Source organism: Colletotrichum paranaense, assembly GCF_030867605.1.
Source record: "Colletotrichum paranaense strain IMI 384185 chromosome Unknown Scaffold_12.1, whole genome shotgun sequence".
Lineage (NCBI taxonomy): Eukaryota > Fungi > Ascomycota > Sordariomycetes > Glomerellales > Glomerellaceae > Colletotrichum > Colletotrichum paranaense.
In genome coordinates this window covers 913,566-930,728 of record NW_026848970.1, presented here as the reverse complement: position 1 = coordinate 930,728, position 17,163 = coordinate 913,566, and the positions used below count along the sequence as shown (strand labels likewise).

The 17,163-nt window shown below is 51.2% G+C and overlaps 5 protein-coding genes across 5 annotated transcripts; 1 reads left to right on the top strand and 4 right to left on the bottom strand.

The window, feature by feature from the left end:
• Positions 1 to 2,522: 2,522 nt before the first annotated feature.
• Positions 2,523 to 4,113, bottom strand: CPAR01_13227 (endonuclease/Exonuclease/phosphatase; the record flags this gene model as incomplete). The annotated part of the gene is made up of 2 exons (XM_060497481.1): positions 2,523 to 3,623; positions 3,895 to 4,113. 2 exons carry the CDS (start codon positions 4,111 to 4,113, stop codon positions 2,523 to 2,525), a joined length of 1,320 nt encoding a protein of 439 aa, XP_060343874.1.
• Positions 4,114 to 5,646: 1,533 nt separating this feature from the next.
• Positions 5,647 to 6,012, bottom strand: CPAR01_13226 (uncharacterized protein; the record flags this gene model as incomplete). Its single annotated transcript, XM_060497480.1, has 2 exons — positions 5,647 to 5,903; positions 5,976 to 6,012. 2 exons carry the CDS (start codon positions 6,010 to 6,012, stop codon positions 5,647 to 5,649), a joined length of 294 nt encoding a protein of 97 aa, XP_060343873.1.
• Positions 6,013 to 6,801: 789 nt separating this feature from the next.
• On the bottom strand, positions 6,802 to 6,945 carry CPAR01_13225 (uncharacterized protein; the record flags this gene model as incomplete). The annotated part of the gene is made up of 1 exon (XM_060497479.1): positions 6,802 to 6,945. One exon carries the CDS (start codon positions 6,943 to 6,945, stop codon positions 6,802 to 6,804), a length of 144 nt encoding a protein of 47 aa, XP_060343872.1.
• Positions 6,946 to 9,077: 2,132 nt separating this feature from the next.
• CPAR01_13224 (uncharacterized protein) lies at positions 9,078 to 9,338 on the top strand (the record flags this gene model as incomplete). The annotated part of the gene is made up of 1 exon (XM_060497478.1): positions 9,078 to 9,338. The coding sequence occupies one exon, from the start codon at positions 9,078 to 9,080 to the stop codon at positions 9,336 to 9,338; it is 261 nt and encodes an 86-aa protein (XP_060343871.1).
• A 5,500-nt stretch (positions 9,339 to 14,838) lies between these two features.
• CPAR01_13223 (uncharacterized protein) lies at positions 14,839 to 16,405 on the bottom strand (the record flags this gene model as incomplete). Its single annotated transcript, XM_060497477.1, has 4 exons — positions 14,839 to 14,862; positions 14,903 to 15,167; positions 15,217 to 15,424; positions 15,571 to 16,405. 4 exons carry the CDS (start codon positions 16,403 to 16,405, stop codon positions 14,839 to 14,841), a joined length of 1,332 nt encoding a protein of 443 aa, XP_060343870.1.
• Positions 16,406 to 17,163: the final 758 nt, after the last annotated feature.

Sequence of the window (17,163 nt, the reverse complement as noted above, 5' to 3'; positions counted from 1 at the left end):
GCGTCGCTCCCAGCTCGTTCGTCATTTGTATGTCATCTGCAAAATTGTACCATACTGAGCCTTGCAACTTCGACCTAGTATGCGTAGACACCTCGCAAATGTGTTGCTGGTCCCTACTATAGGGATCTCTTTTTGGCTCAAGCCACTTCCAAACCTACCACCATGTGTCTTCCAGGCGTGATATTATCGTTTGGCTGACATGGCGGAGGTTAACCATAGGCTTGTACACTGCAGAAACCGCTGCACCTCTGGCGCTCGGGCGGGCTTTCGACGTGCTTCCCCGGAGCGGCTGGACCCTGAGTAGCGGACGTGGCGGACAAACTGATCCTTCGATCTCCACCCCGACCTGCCCGCCCATCCAATCTTTCACAATCATCTCGACGCCGTCTCATCTTAGTAGCACATCGCGTCATGTTCCGCGAGTTGGCTGAACTCTGTTCTTCGGAAACCATTGCGTCGCGAATCCAGGGCGCTGGCCAGACTTTTTCGAGATGTCAGATTCAATGTTACTCGGCGCGGGCGCCTCTCTTGTGCACTCGTCATCACCAACATATTGCAAGCTGCACTCAATTCAACAATGAGGGTCATGTTCATGTGTACGATAATCATTCGAATCTCTTCACTGGCACGCTCTCAATTTCGAATCGCGTTCGCATCCTGCCCTTAGATTGGGTGGCTGGTGCAATATTAGTCTTGATTCTCACCACAGCAGTTCGAGAATGTGCTATGACGTTTTGTCGCAACATTCAACAAGATCGTATCCTGACCCCTCGAAGCAAGATCCTGGAAACAACCCCCCAAAAGTCGCTTGCTCGTTCTTTCGCCGTATACGTCTCTCGCATCATTCTGATATAGATTGAGCATCCTACTATAATCTCACGCCACCAAGCAGTCGGGGAGTCAAAGCTCAAAGAGCTAAAAGACTTTCGTGCTGATCAGCGGCTGACGAATGTTTGTCGACTTGAGATGGCAGAGCTATCAGGAGCTATGGCACCTAGGGATCTCGGTCTAATCAAGGTAGCATCGAATGCTATCGGGACTCTCGAATCTGCAGTAGCAGCATCTCGGCCTCCATATTAGGACTGCGAAGGTACCGCGGGGAAGGTATCTCCGGCCTTCCCACAAGATGTAAGCTGTGCTTCAAGCCAGCCGCCACGAGATGAGTCGAGGCCTAACTATGTGGCGGTTGATCGAGGTTGACCACGACATTTGTAAAGGCCGGCGGCCGAGAATTACTTGCCACGCCCAACAACTCTCACATCGACCATTGCAGCTCACCAGCTGTGAAGCTTGGTGGCAGCTACCACACGGGCCCTCAAAGGGTACTCCGTACGTTGGCTTGAGCTGGGGATGACGCCGTTCGATTCAGCCTTTTGCCCCCATGGACGCCTCCAACAATAAGTACGGTCTTCAATCAGCCACTCTTAGTCAATCGAGTTCTTTCGTCAAAAGCCACTGCTCCCTCAAGCTTAGTTCAAACCCGTTCAAGCACCTGTTACAGGTTCATGCCAAGACGCGGCCGTCGCATGGAAATGAGACATCTTCTAAGCCGGCAAGCCGGAGCAACGGACGTGCGAGCCTCTATGGCGTGGTGGCCAGAGCGTGTTCGTCTGCTTAGCCCCGAAGGCCGACGCAGGTCCCTGAAGATCATCTTTTTCCGTCTCGATCCGGGGATGGGTGAGAAGAGTCACTTCGTCTGCCTATTGGCTGGTGAAGGGTCATATCGAATTGTCTATCCTCACACGGCCCTTTTTCTTCGTGAGATTAACGAACTATTACCTTATCAAAAGAGAGATCGAGACGACCTGGGATCTTCCGCTAGTGTGCCTGCAGAGAGACCGGTAGATGATTATATCTGCCAAGTGCATGTCTCATAATTCATTGCCGCCATCATTCGAAGAAGTCAGCTAACTATTTCCGCCGCTCCAACGGTGAACGAGAAACCGCTCAACCGCTGGAGGAAACGCGACAAGGAATAAGTGATCGACAAAGAACAAAGATCCAATTTCAAAGTTCCTAAGTCAAGCCTGGCTAGGGCCAGCCGTTCATGCCGTTCTAGAAAAGGGGCGTATGAGCCTTTTCGTTGCCATAGGTTTTTCGGACGCTATGCCGCGTACAGTCGTCAGGCAGCAAGCTCCCGCCGATCGGGATAGCTTTTCGTCGTTGGAGCAGACCCTGATTCATGAATCGCGTGCTTGCTAGGGTCCATGGACTGATTGCGAGGCTTTCCTCGGCCGAAATCGCACCGCACTGAGCAGTTGGGACCTTTTGCTAGAGATTACCTCAAAAAAGTCCACCCCCGGTGCTGATCACGAGTATCCGGTGCAACGGATATTCAGGAACCCGGGACGAATCGAGACAAGACAGAACAAGATCGACAAGAAGAAAGAATCATTATACACAAAATTCGATATATCAGAGACAACCCGGCGGGATTTAAAGTTCATTATGGTCGGTATCTGATTGCCGAGCTCCGCATTAAATAATTAAAGAATGCAAAAGGTCCATGATTTTACATTCTCTTACTGAGGCGCATAAACAAATGCCAACCTGTCAATCTCATCCCCGTCCCGTCCCAAGTATCCGACAATCTGCCATCCCGAAGGCGCCGTGTGCGTCGCGCAATCCGACGTCGTCGTACCAGCCGCGACCGTTCGGCCCGTGCTGGTAGTCGCCTGGATGTAAAAGTTGCGCGTCTCGTTGCTCTTCTTGCCCCAGCAGAGCTTAGCAGCGGTCCAGTACTCAGTCGCAGCAAGCGTCAGCGTCGCGGCCGTGCCACCGGTACCGCCGTGTGTGAAGACGGTGCCGTCGGCGAGCGTGACAGCGACGGAGTCGAGGCGGTCCGCGCCGCGGAAGGTCAGGACCGAGGCCTTGGGCTTGGACTTGCTGGCGAGCGCGGGCAGGTCGGAGAACCAGTCGCCGTGGGGACCGCCGGAGAAGTCGGATTGGCGTAGGGTGGAGGAGAGGGACCAGGTGAAGTTTGCGGTGATGGGGTTGTGGTCTGTGAGGATGCTGCCGTTGGACTGGAGGAACTTGCTGCTCTCGTAGTTGAAGTAGGTGGCCTCGAGGTTGACGACGGCGTTGCCACGGTAAAAGGCCTTGTCGACCGTCTCGCAGTAGTTTGTGGTGCTGGGGTTGGCGCAGAGGGTCTCGACGGTGGGCACGACGCCGGCGCGCTCGAGCTGGAGCCAGACGTCGCGCATGCCGTTCTGCGAGGCGAAGACGCCGATCTGGTCCGACGTGCGGGTGTAGCGGGAGTTTGTGTCGCCGAAGACGAGGACGGCGTTGCCGACGGACCAGGTGTCGATGTAGTCGGCGACCTGGTGGAGGTTGCTGTTACGGGCCGTGAGGTCGCCCGCCTCGGTGCCGGCGTCGGTGTGGAGGTTGTAGACGTCCACGTAGACGCCCTCGGCGACGCGGAGGCGCATGAAAGTGAAGCCCTTGGGCGTCAGGCAGTCTGATCCGGAGGCATTGGAGCAGGTTGACCACTTCACGCGCTCGAATTCGATCCAGTCATAGTTGGCGAGGGTGTTGAGGCCGGAGCCGAGGGGCACGCCGCCGGAGGTTGCGGTGCGGTAAGGGTGCGTGTCCGTCTCATAGATGTAGGCGTGGTAGTTGAAGTCCTGTTTTCGGTATGTTAGTTATAGTACTGTTTTGCTATTTTTTGCCATTTCTTGGAGGTTCATGGCTAATGATAGCAGTAGACTTCAAGCTTGAAACAGTGACAGATGGGAAATGCTGGGATCGCGAGTCGTGGATGTCCTTGCATTGACGCAGGGACGGAGCAACATGTGGCTCATGCGCTTTCCCCAGGACCCCAGCCCACGCGGTCAATAGCAAGAAATAGCTTTTCAGCTGTCGGGAATAGATTGCTGCTCTTGTGCAAAGACTCACCTCTTGAACGTTGATGATGTCGTAGTTGTACTTGGCGAAGTACGATCCGATGGTTCGCGAGTTGGTCGTCTTGTCGCCGGGCACCTCGTTGTTCTGCAGGATCTCGGGCAGGCCAGCGACGTTCATGGCGAGGATGGTGAGGTCGCCGCTCGTCTGGGCCAGAGCGCCGGAGGAAAGGGCGCCTCCGGCGAGGAGCATCTTGAGGCTGGTGGGCTTCATGATAGCGACTGGATCTTCTGCTCGTTTCGCAACGTGGGATGTTTGATCGGACGGAGGGAAGGGAAGAAAGATCGACGGGCGAGCGAGAGGGACAGAGCGGCGCTGGCTGGAGACGAAATCCCAACTACATGCGAGAGAAACGGCGAGCAGTAGTGATATTTAAAGGAACCTTTTTCCCATCAACTCAAACGTAATTAACTATGAACTCCCCTCTTGGCAACACGAGGCGAACCAGACATAAACACCCTGGTTAACCTTCACACGATGTGGCATGTGCTAAAGAACCAGGGCTACAAGCAAGATTACAACAGCTTTACAGTTGAATTTGGGGAAGGTGACAAGCAATAGGCACAACGTGATCTACATTTGACTCGTGATGGGTGGAACATCTTTACGGTGGTTGATGCTCATCTCCCTCGAACCCCTCACTGCCGCGGCACTGGTGCCCAAATCGGTCGTTCTACCCCGTCCTTATCGACGTATCGACATGACGATGTAACCTCTCCCACCGGTCAATGCTGCACATGTCCGGGCCGTTAGATGCGGAGCGGTCGTAAAAGTCGGACAAAGGGGCAGCAGCACCGGACGAAAAGATGGAATATGGTATCCGTATAATACCGACACGAAATATATACACACGTGCGGTGAAGTAGCATCGCTACACTCAATAATGATACTCCATTGGCATGACACGTTTTTATCAATTTATTGAAATTAGGCATGGCAGACATGCTGACCGTGCATATCATAGAGAGGAGGGGGAGTTATACTCTGAGGTAAACATATTGTCCACAAGTATAATTAGACGGTCAGCTGTTTAGATGACACTGATTACCTTGATGGAGCTACAAAACGCACTTGGATAGAATTAGATACCGACCGCTGTGCAGGGGCTGGCTTTTTCAAGGTTCACATAGTGGTTTTCCTCAATCCTGTGCTGCCCGGCAGGCTCGAAAGTTGCACGTGGATCCACGTGGAGGGTCTTGGCTATGAGATTCGTCGACGAGGGGTTCTCCTTGTCGAGAGTATTTCTTCAAACGACCTGGCCCCCCACGAGGGGCAGATATTCTCACGACGTTTTATCGTCCCTCGGCGAACCAGCCTGAATCCTGGGGTTCCTCAACAACACGTTTCTTTTTCTCTTCGGTAAATAACTTCCGTCGGCCGAGTCTGCCGAGAAGGAGTCGCGAGTATCCGCAAACTGTAGGAAAACAAGGGCAACTCGGCTCAAGCGTTCGGTGCCGAGTTAGGAATGGGTCGAACACGTTCAGTTGATCTCATTTTTTGAGATGGAATGGCGTGTCTATGCGGAGGCGCAGATTGCACCATCCGAGTTTTACCGGGCGAACCATCATCATGCCGTTCCTGCGGCGATGCAGCAGAAGAAGACGAAGTCATCTCGCTCTCGGTAGGCATCCGTTGGCAAGATTCGGAACGACCTTGCGACGGCTCGGCTTGCGAAAGAGAAAAAGCGACTTGGCGGAGGTGCGATGGTGGGAACCGGCCACTCGGTGCCTTTGGGTCATTTCTGGGTCAGACGAAGCAGAGGATGGCCCGTCCGTCGTCGGTCCTCCCCGCCGGCGACTTTGTTTCGGCGCTGCCATGGTATGGCCGGGTTTCGCAACGGCCGTTGGGCCCCCAACCCTCGAACCCGGTGTCGTTTTGCGAGGCAGCGCGCCGAGGTCCGAAGGAGAAGAAGACGTGCGGAGCCTTGAACTTTTTGCCCTTCGCAACCGGTAAGTTCCATGGACCCGAGCAGCTGGGTCGGCGCTGAGTTTCACTCTCACTCTCTACTTGGGTCCAGCTAGGCTGATGCGGTACCAAACTATGATTCTGAACCAATTTGTGGCTTTTCCACGTACCCATAGATCTGGGCCCGTTTGCTGCTGTGGCCGGCATCGTGGTAATGAAAGCCGCCGTTATCGAATGTTGCATAACCCCGAGCTTTCCAATTTTAGAATAGAATGCAGTTTAGAGTATTGTCCCACGGTGGTTGGGAACGTTGGAATTCCAGTTTGAGAGCGTGGTAAAAAAGCCACAGTGGGGAGATGAACCCATCGTTGCCATGCTAACTTTGGTCGCCAAAACCGAGAGCCTCGAGAGAGGCGTGAGAAAGAGCGCCCCGAGAAAAGCATGACGCCCTTTGTTCCCGGATGGGTGTTTGGGGCTAAGAAAGTTTGGTGCCACACGGCGTGGCGCCACGGATGGGTTCCTGACATGATTTCTTGGCTGCTAGCTAGCCTCATTTCCATGGTTCATGACGAGTGAGCGTAATCGCGAGCGCGACCGCGTTGACGAGACTACGGCTGGTTGTCCACTAGTTGTTTTGACAAACTTTGGTAGAAGTGGTTTCGTCACGATACAAGACCATCGTCATAACTCAACGGAGCTGATTTCCAGTGGTCAACATCCTCTATATGCAACCGTTCAGACGTCACTCTATTCACGTAGCATCGCCTCCATGAGCAGAGGGAGGCAAACTTCTCCCTGTGAAGCCTGCAAGGAAAACCACTATTTCCAAGGCAGGAGACAGATAAGACAGCTGAATCTGAGCCTTGGTGCGGATAAGGGAGGGTGAGAGAGGGCAGGACTCTGACTCGGTGCTTGTTTGGGAATGTCTGCGCACGGCCCTAGCGGTGATCAGGGACCGCCAGGCGAGCTTTGGTCGGGAGGACTGAGCTCCGGGTCTCAGGATGGTCTTGAGCAACTCTTCATGCGGAGGGGTGATGTGATGCGATGGGGGGCAGTGGCAGGCAAGTTGGGAACAGACAAGACGCGGGTTCCGTGGGCCTTCCTGGCAATGGGGGTTTCCTGCGTTGTGAGATTTCGCATATTGGCCACAGTATGTGATTATGCTTTGCGATGGGTGCGGTTGTGGATGCGGAAACGGGAGGTCATAGTGACTGGTGTTATTGACACTTTTCGGGGTCGACGTGAGACTATCTTAGCCCTACAAGGCACCACAAGCCGACGGTCTCGTTCGATAGACGGATGGATCAGGTGGTATGTTCGGCAATCCTTTTGGAGGGCTCTCATGGATGGGCCGAATTTGAAATCTTTCTCTCGATTCCAGGGGCATTGATCTGAATGAGCATCACGGCCGTTGATCTTGGTGATCGATCATCACTAGGTCATTCACGATCGCTTGGGGTAAGTCCAAAGGCCTGTTTCGAGGTCCAGCAAGTTGCGGCAGAGGAATGAGACTTGAGGCCTTTCAGCTGGCATCGTGATGGTATTTGCCGAGAATTCCCAGTGCCGTCCGTTTACCAAACCAGTCGTAAGCCAGATTGGCGAGTCTCATGCATGCCTCTGCGATCATATGATGATATTTGCATGCAATATTCCTGACCAAACGGAGAGGGTCCAGACCGTAACATTTAGTTACCATCCGGCCATTTCTTCGGTGGGGCCCCGTCTTTGACAGCGGCATGCCAGCAAGGGAATCTTGCCCTTCTGTCGATGGACTACAAAGTCTCTCCTCGAATCGCCTAGAGTGGTACAGTGTCAAACGGTACCGTTCGAGGGTGTGGGGTCTGAGTTGGTGAAACGGGCCGGACGCTATTCGTACACTACACTCCATCTTCATCACCTTTTCAGGTGATATTAAGCATGATACGGTTACGGTCGGTCGGTTTGTTTTAGACGGGTTCTTTTTCACCCCTGTTCTGGACCCCGATGAGCGCTGAAATGGATGGGGGATAGAGGTAGGCCTGTCCATGTTGAGGTTGCTTGCGTGATATGCGTGAAATCAGCGAAAACTTCGGCACACTCGGACGGGTCATGATAACGGGTTCCTTGGAAAGCTTGGGTCGGCGATCTCTACTGTTTAGTCTGCGCTCAGTCTTACCCCTCTGCCCTGCCATGAAGACGGGCCAGAAGATCTGTCCGGTTACCGGTTGTCAATAAGCCCTGAAAGCTTTGATGTGGAGCCTTGCGCCCGTTTTAACGTATCCTTATAGAATTCGTCATCGCGATGCTTGGCGATTGTGGAATTGGAGCCGGGTCCAAGAGCAAGGGAATCGAGAATCCGGAATGAAGGACTATGAAAAAGCTGGGAACATGGGAACAGGTAGGGTGTTGCGTGGGCGCGATGGAGTTGCATATGCAGTGGTAGGGAGAGCGATGCAGATATCGAGGTGCTTGTGGGCAGGGGGTATCGCTGACAATTGTCTCGGGGCTCTCCCTGTAGGCAGCGATGAGGACAAGCTGTTGAGATCGCTCGACGAGATCAAAGCTCCTTCACACCAACGCCGGCTGGAGAAACTTGCGAGGACAGGACTATCCCCGCTGAATCCACGTTTTCTTCCTTCTTTTTGTCCGATGCGTGGGCTTCTGGGAAGACGTTCATGCGAAACTGGGCACATCACATCTCAGGCTGGGATGACCACAGTGCGTTTCTGCTATCTTGCCTCTAGTCCAGAGCGAAGTAGAACAGGATGCGTGGTTACACTCCGGAACACGCCGGTAGTAAACGGCGATTGCTGCGGTACCTATTGTTTCGCGAGCGTCTAGAAAACGTGGAGAAAAGGAAAGTGATGGATCCAAAAGGTGAGCTAAATTACATGATATCAACCGGACCAAGAAGAGACAATGGGTCTGTGTGCATCTGAACTCTCGGGAAAAGTCAAGCAAAAAGTTGAGTTGACTTTTTGAATTTCCCCTCTTCGAGAACATTGCTGATTTGAGATGCCACAAAGCGGACGCTCCGAAAGTCAGCCTTCCGCCCACCGGAGGCTCTTGGTTGTACTCGGAATGGACTCGGTGTGCCGGAACGGATGTGGCGCTGGGGCCCGGAGCAGGCTCCGGCTTCTCCCACTCGCCGGCTGCACCGCCGCCCATCTTCCCGATCTTCCAAGACAAAAATGACAACGCCACAACCCAGTCGATATACGTAATCGAGATGAAATACAAACAAACGCATTGAAAGCGTGACGTGAAGGTCATGTTCATGTTCATCATATCTGATGGAGCGTCATTTCTTCTTCCTTGCGTTTGGGCCGCCCCTGGTTGCCAGCGTCCGATATCACATTCATCCCACCAGACGCGTTTCACGAACCCACGCAGCACACAGTAGACATCTTTGCTCTTCTCCTCCGCCTCTGACAGACTTGCTCCATCTGCACCGTGTCCGTGCGCTCAAGGATCACAAGTTCAACTTGACTTGTAGCATTTCCCGACGACGAAGACGACCCTCGGCTTGCACCCTGCTTGCCCCTCTCTTCTGACCTACCCGGACTCAAGATATGATTGCGGACTGAGGATCACAGCGTCATTCCATCACATCGCAGACGGGCCTTTCAATAATCGTTAGTCTCATATTGACCAGGTGTCAAACCGTAAGCGAAGGGCACCTTGGAGTAAGAAAAGCAACGAGCTTCCCCTCTTTCCCGCCTAGTTCCCTTGCGTTCGCTTGACCATGCGGGGCGGCGGCCAGCACCTGGCATCATCACAAGCAGCTGAAGTGGACGCGCGGGGGTTCCATTTCTGCAAACCCATCCAAGCTCCAGCTGTCAATGCGGCCGATGAGGGCGCGGCGCGCGGTTTTGGTCCATCAAGAAGCAGAAGCGGTGGAGGGATGGATAGCCTGCCGTTTTTCTTGCATCCTTCCCGCACTGACCCTCACTCCAAAATAGGCCAGGACTCAGAATAACACCCTTGTCCCTGATGGAGCCCTGTCTAGGCCCTGGTCAATAATCTCGTCGTATTAAGAGCTGGCATCGTGGCTGTCAGGGTTCGTGATGCGTACCTTCAGACAGCGGCTGGGGGTGTAAATAGATGGAACTTCAAGGAACCTGGGAGGTGGATGAACAAGAGATAGTCTGGAACGAGGGAATTCGATTAAAAGAAGGTGAGAAACGTGCTTCGGCGTCGAGACCGGATTGACGCGGTTAGAGAGTATTGATTGCTGCAGGCCAGGACACACGAACCCCCCACTGTGACGCCCACCGGGCCACCGTTGAAAATTGAGATCATCCAGGAACATTCCCTCAAACTGTTGATTACATGGGTGGAATTTTGCTTGTATTGACCGATACGTCCTAGTCGGCATATCAGGGTCTTATCAGCTACCTCCGCACACGATCACGAATTGCCGTAACATCATCACTCGTGATTGTGCGATGCTGGACTGCTCTAGAATGAAGTAATAATTGCTCTCATGCCATAGTGAGTGCTGTTGACATCCCGCATATGGACTTAATCTCTGCCCTTGAGTAGACGTACAGGTATGCGATGCAACGTTCGGCGAAGCGATCGGGACGTGGGCGACAATGGTATTGCTGCATAATGGCTTAGGAAGACTTATCACTGTAACAGAGGCAAGATAGTATTGCTGTAGCTTTACTTTTCGGCATCGCCCGGTCTAAGAGCCAAGCCTCTACATAAACCTAAAGGCGAATTTTCTCGCTATTTGCCGAACATCAGACGGAGGAAGAAAAAGGCCTGGCCTTTCTGACCGTCGCTTGTCTGCCGATGACACATTGGTAGGGAGACCACATGGCAACTTGATCATCCGAAGACGAAGGAGGCTCCTCTCCGTTGAGGAGAGAAATCTCCACCCCGCGCCGGGCTGCTGAAGCGAGGGGACTGCTCAGCAGGCTCGCGTTTCAGACCGCGCCGCTGACAATCAGTTCGGCGACTTGTCCACTCTGGGACTTCTCAAAAGGGTTTCTGTTTATGCGACTACAGAGTTTGTGAGACGGTGAATATGTTCAAGTGATTGTCCGTTGCCGTGTGCGACAGAAGCAAACTGATGGGCGTTTGGAACAGGTTGACGTTTTGTTACGGTCGTCATACGCGTTTGGGAGGGTATATCACCGGTCTTCTAAACCTTATAAACGTATGATGAATCTCTTGAAATAGTATCGGTGATTGGGATCATGCATGACACCATGATGTAATAGCGACTTACAGACAGTATTAACAGTGGAAAGTCCTCGGTAGTTAGGATGGCGGCGACCAATGTTCGGAGAGTTTCGGGGTGACAGCTGGTTTCAAGGACTGAGAACGATAGCACAGCAGTTAAGTTACTAGCGATGCGACGCTGAAGACTGGAAGTCGCATAGCATCAGGCAAACTCTTAATGGATGTTTCGCCACGCTTGAAGGTAGCTTCTCCACAGGTTGAATGGCATCAATAGAGCTGTTAGATTCATATCATATGATCATTGCCATATTCGGCCCGTCGGCGATCTTGTTAAGGGCTGGGGCAATCGTAGTCGCCAAGTTATTTGAAGATGTTAATAAGCGCTTAGATGAAGCATGATTGTCAAAGTGCGGTCAGTTATTTCATTCTGCTACTAGACGCATGCCTGCCTTGAACGGGCTTTGTGGATTATTGGCTGAAATAGGGCACTTTGACTTGCCTTGGCTGTATGTTGACGACGAAGTGAGCGCTAGTATAATTGCCAGTTCATGGCTGTAATTCGCATGGCCTTGGTGTCAATCAAAGTTGGCGGTCATTAGCTTTAAGGTTTGTCAATACATCTCAATGATAGTGGTCTTTCCATGAATCGTGGAAATGAGGGTCTTTCTTTGCGCGCGAGTTAATTTCAAAGCTCTTGGCCAAGGCTTCGTAATTGTAATCCGAAACGGCGATTTACTTGTCATCAAAGTATCGTAAATAAATCGATAGATCGGGTTAGTTGTCAGAGACATATTGCAACTGTGGCGATGTATAGAATGTATCTGACCTCCAAATGTGACCATGATACAAAATGGACGACATCATGAAGTGGGTGGCTCAACCTCGCCAGTGTTTTCGTGCCACAGAATAGTAGACTGTCCATCAAGTATCAATGCCGCGAGCACCTTCAAGGTTTGGGTCGATCATGGCAACGTTTGTCGTTTCCCTAGATGTTAGGTTGTATTTAATGCATGCTCGATATTGCGGCATCACCTTCTTCTATAACAAGTCAACGACACCTCACACTAGTGTTTCTAAGTCGACTGTCCATGTTGCCCAAGCGATGTTGTATAGACTCTCGACGCACTACTGAGGTAGTATGATCGCAACCTATGGGAATAGGTTTCGAATGGTTTGCTTTGGCACCAAGGGAATGTCACATGTAGTTGGGTAACGACTTGACACTAATCGCCATGGAGCGATCCATGCCACTTATCAAAGTAGGTCTGCATAGATCAATTCACCTTTGTACTCTCTATCAAGCTTCATGTGAGACGTCACCACTATTTCCGTTGCTAACTTCTAAGCATGTTCTAGCCCTTCAGGATGCACAGTCAAACATAGAACAATGGTCACAGTCTACAATTCATGAACGAACCCGAGCAGACGAGGTGTTTGTCGCCTTAAATTTCAAGTATAAAGAGTAAAACCTTTTTTTTGCGCTCGTCTTGCTCGACCCCATGCTGGAGGTCTTGAGGTCTCTACACATTCAACCGAGACTAAGTCATTGGGGAACTTGAAGCGACGCTCAAGCACGATGAGAACACTATTTCAGGCTGAATTGATGTATCATCAGAAACAGTAAAGCTCTTGAAGAAGTATCTGGATGACGCGACTTTCCAGATCGCATGACATTTACCGGCCAAAATTCCTCTATCCTTCGCGCAATTGAACTCTGCAATAATCAGATCACTTCCGCTGTCAGCGCTTGTAACTAAAGTAAAACTCTTCAGTCATAGGAATATCCACTCACTCAAGTCAGGTATCTCGGAATAAGTCCCTAACAAAGCACCGAGGAACACCTCATCTGTTTGAATCAACTGTAGAATGAGTGCGATCATCAATGAGACCGAGGATGTAGCTGCTGCCACGAGAGCCAATACGAAGCGTCTGCCGTAGCCTGAACAGCGGCTGCTATGGGTGAATCAGTCTCATTGCTTAGGGGAACACTGAATAATTTTCCTCCCGTAGCAATCCTTGGCTAGCCGAGATGGAAACGAAGACCGTGATGGTGGCAGTAGCGGCGACGAGCTGAAGATACGCAGAGAATAGCGGATTGTGTATTCTGAAGGAAAACCTGGGTTCCTCGCAAGGCCGAGGGCCCACAACACCAGGAGGCCTTGAAGGTTTGTCAAGAGGAATGGAGATATTGTTGAAGTTTACTCATATACCTTACCTCATGTCACAGACTCGATGCTGGACATACGGCTTCTGGAAGAAGAACAGTCTAAACTACCTTAAGGCGTATTGGAGACCATCCCGCATGTCATCAGCCAGGAGACACCTATATGCATCAGATATGTCATATGGAGAAGCGGGCCTAGTAGCTCGCAGCGCGAGTACCTTGTGATCTGCATCGCATTCCATGAAGACCAAGAGGTCTCTTGAAACAGGGTCAAGCGAGCACGACACAGGCAACCTGGCAGTAGACAGAGTGGATGGTGCAACGACTCTTATGTAAGTTCCCGAATTTTCTTCGGATAGCCTCGTTGATCGAAAGAACAAGACCATTGACGACATGAATTTCGGCAATGTCCGCCCGCCCGCACCAGCACCGGTGGAAAGAGCCAAGACGTTCCCAACCACCTACCAGGCAGCACCTTGTTGTACATTCCGACATCGTCATTGTTGATGGCTTGCGAGAAAACTTTCTCCACTATTGTCAGATATTATATGCCTGATGTGTCTTCGCAGAATCGTCTTCGGCCAAAGTGCAACATGAAGAGCCCAGCACACGTGGCGCGTTGACATATGTTTGCAGGAGAGGTGGGATTTCTCTCTTATGTCCAAGCCACTCATATTGGCAAGTATGGCGTGGATCCCTGGTGAGCATGATTCTCACTCTATGGAACAATGTGGAAGTTATTGCCTTTCAGGCTGATGAGTACTTGTGTGCAAAGTGGGCCTCAACCACGACAAAATTTGATAATCAGCGTGTTTAGCCCAGTCGCTTACTCGAAGAAGCTGAAGTGCATGATGTAGTTGAACGACTGCCCTTTCATTTGATCCAAGGTTTGAGTTCACAGTTCATAAGTATTTGTCTATTTAGCGAGAAAACAATCAAAGAAGCGACATGAGATATACCTATGCAGCATCATCTCCAGAAAGTTTCCGAGGAACAACGCAGCTCAAGCCCAACGTCTTCCGTTGCGCCGTCGCCTTATTGTCCTTTTTTGCCATTTCATGATCCATCAGTTTTCCTGATCTTCTCAGAAAATCCTGGATACTTACTTAACTTAGGTAAGCTAGGTATCTGTTCTCTTTTGAGAAAGTCGAGATGAGTGGAGTAGTTACTTCTCGGACAGTAAGGTGGCTCCTGCCAGACCGTGAAACTCTGTCACAGGCTCATAATGCGAGGCAAACAATTGAAAGTTAAGATTAAGGCACGTTCCAAATAAGAGAAATAGACAAACTCAAGACTTTGTGTAGTGCATATTAAGGGAATGTGATGCATCTTTACAACCCTTGCCCTTCGCATAACAGCTCGCGCAAGCGTCATAATTCTCTTCACATTCACAGCAGTCTGAAAGTTCATAAGTCAGCAAAAGAATATTTCTTCACGATTTCCACGTTTTTCGGACAAGAAAAACTTACGATAGAAATTCCCTCGAGTAATCTTTTCCGAACAATGATCACAATAAACGGTAGAAGGCTGGAGAGTGAACATATGCCTTGCACATGTTTCTGGGTACTCCAGAAGAGACCAGTCATTGCCCGCCAGATGTAATTGTAAGGTGTGTTGGGTGGGATTCTTGCATCTCTCGCCCGTCTTGTAGCATGCATGACAGATATCAAAGTTGTCTCCATCGCAGTTGCAGCAATCTACACCACAACGTCAATTGTAGTCTGGAGACGGATAGGGCTGGCAACGACAGAAGTGACTTACGGTAGTATCGACCTTGGGTGACCAGCTCGTGGCAAGTACTGCATTGTGTTTCGGCACGCATTCCCTCAGACCATTGGCAGTCGCTGACCCAGTACCGATGAGATGAGCAGTCGACTGCGCAGACAAGAGCCGTGAGGACGTGATCTGTAGCCCCGCAGCTGGAACCGTCTTTGTAGCATCTTTCACACGAGTCATAGTTGCCGCAATGAAAACAATCTGCATATACTCATTAGTTGCGAGGACCTTCAGAGGTCGTGTGAGGAAACTTACGATAGCAGTTACCTTGGCGTATAGCCTCCCCACAATGGTCACACCCAAATAGTGTGTACTCTCCACCAGAAAGTTGGGAACGTGTGATGAACTCAACAGCTTCAGGTTCCCAATTTGAATATAATTTGACGATAGGTCTCTCCGGTGATAGGTCTTGGTTCGTGGCAAGTTGTAGCAGAGTCATGTCATGTGAAGCAGATAGGCATCTCGAGCCCTTTGAATAGCAGGCTTGGCAAAGGTCGAAATTATCGTCTGCGCACAGGCAGCAATCTAGCTCGGTACACGTCAGAAAATCAAGGACTGCGGTATGGGTATGTCATGTTGTACGTGTTTCAACTCGGAAGCTACGAGAAAGATACAAGAACATGGTGAAGGGGGGGGGAGGGCGGAAAACTTACGATGGTATTGCCTCTTCCCGATTTCCTCGCCACAACAGTCGCAGTTCATGGCACCGAATATACCCAAAAGACGAGGACAACATCGTCCCCTATTCTTTCCATACCCTGCAATGGCTTCCATGACCAAGGCCGACCCTGCCGTCGCCAAGAAAGAGGCCAATGCCTTTTCAGCCGTTTGTGCTAAGTCAACACCCATATTCCATGCACCAGCCACTTCCGGCGTTGCGACGATCATATCCGCTGTTGCTCCGGTCTCAAGGTCATGCAACTCAACCATTTGACCTTCAGGCAGAATAGTCTGGCCTATGGTGTCTCCCGTGACATTGACACCAACCTCCTGGAACTGCGCGGCCGCCCCTCGTACGGCATCGCCTACCGCACCGAATGGGTCCGAAGATAAAGCGTCGATGGCTGAAGCCTCCGTAGCCCCCGAACTCCCTAACGGCATGAACATGAGACTGTCCGTCAAGCCGTCGGTGACACCGAGCGTCACCATGCCGACCGCAAGGCCGATGGTCCCGGTGAGGGCGGATATAGCGACATCTCGCTTCCGGGTCTCGTACAGGGGAATATTGCGGCGTTCCAGCTCGGCTTGTACGATCTTGAGCTTCTGCCTGGCGATGTAGTATTTACGAGCTGTTAATGGTGCCATGATCATCGATGCGCCGCATGTTGGAAGAGCCATTCCCAGATATGTTCCTCCGCTGAAGGATGCCGTGAAACGTTGACGGGTCTTTACGACCTCTCTCTGCTGAAGCTCAGTGTCTGTGCTTGATTTGATCCGGGCAGTGTACTCGGATTTGTCAAAGTGGTGGAAGAGATCGTTCAGACCCATGATGCTTTAAAGTAGGGTCGCGATTCTGAGAAATGAAGTTCGGTCTTTCGCTTGTGATACAACCTCCAAAGCGAACGACAGGGCAGAATCGACTCCCTTGGCAGAATTGAGCATAAAAGGAGGTAGGAAGGAGGAATCTTGCTTTGTTGTAATCTTCAAATCGTAACGGGAGTAGCCAGTCTTCACTCTGGGAGTTGTCGGGGTATCTGGGTCTCATGTAGTCAGTCAACCCATACCATGTCAGCATGGAGAGATGGTAGGTTTACTGTCCTCGAAAAGACGATGTTGAGGAATTTTCTCAACGAACTCTTCCCAGCCCGCACTAAATAGCATCGAACCTATGCTTAACGCTTAGTAACTGTATGACTGCAAATTAGGGCTCGGTTCCTATCAAGGGATATCTTGATTTCAGATGGTGAAACAAGGCGTCTTCATCCACAAGCCAGAATCTTGGCATTTTGGCGAACTGCATGATTGGCATGCTATTTAGGAGTCATCTCTAAGCTCCCGTACTGTCTACCATGGTACGTGAACGTCTCTGTATCGATGTAGTGAGGCTTAGGGGGAGGGGGGGGGGGCAGTAGGCGTCTACTGAATGCGTTGAGGCTGAGGAGATGATCAATATGGTTCGCATATGACTGGTTCCTGCAGTCTCCTTCAGAATGCTATGTCTTGGCCTAAGATGAAGTGCAAAAGTCTCAATATCAACAGATCCATAGACGTTTGAGCAAATCTGATTGAAATAGGCAGAGGGGGAC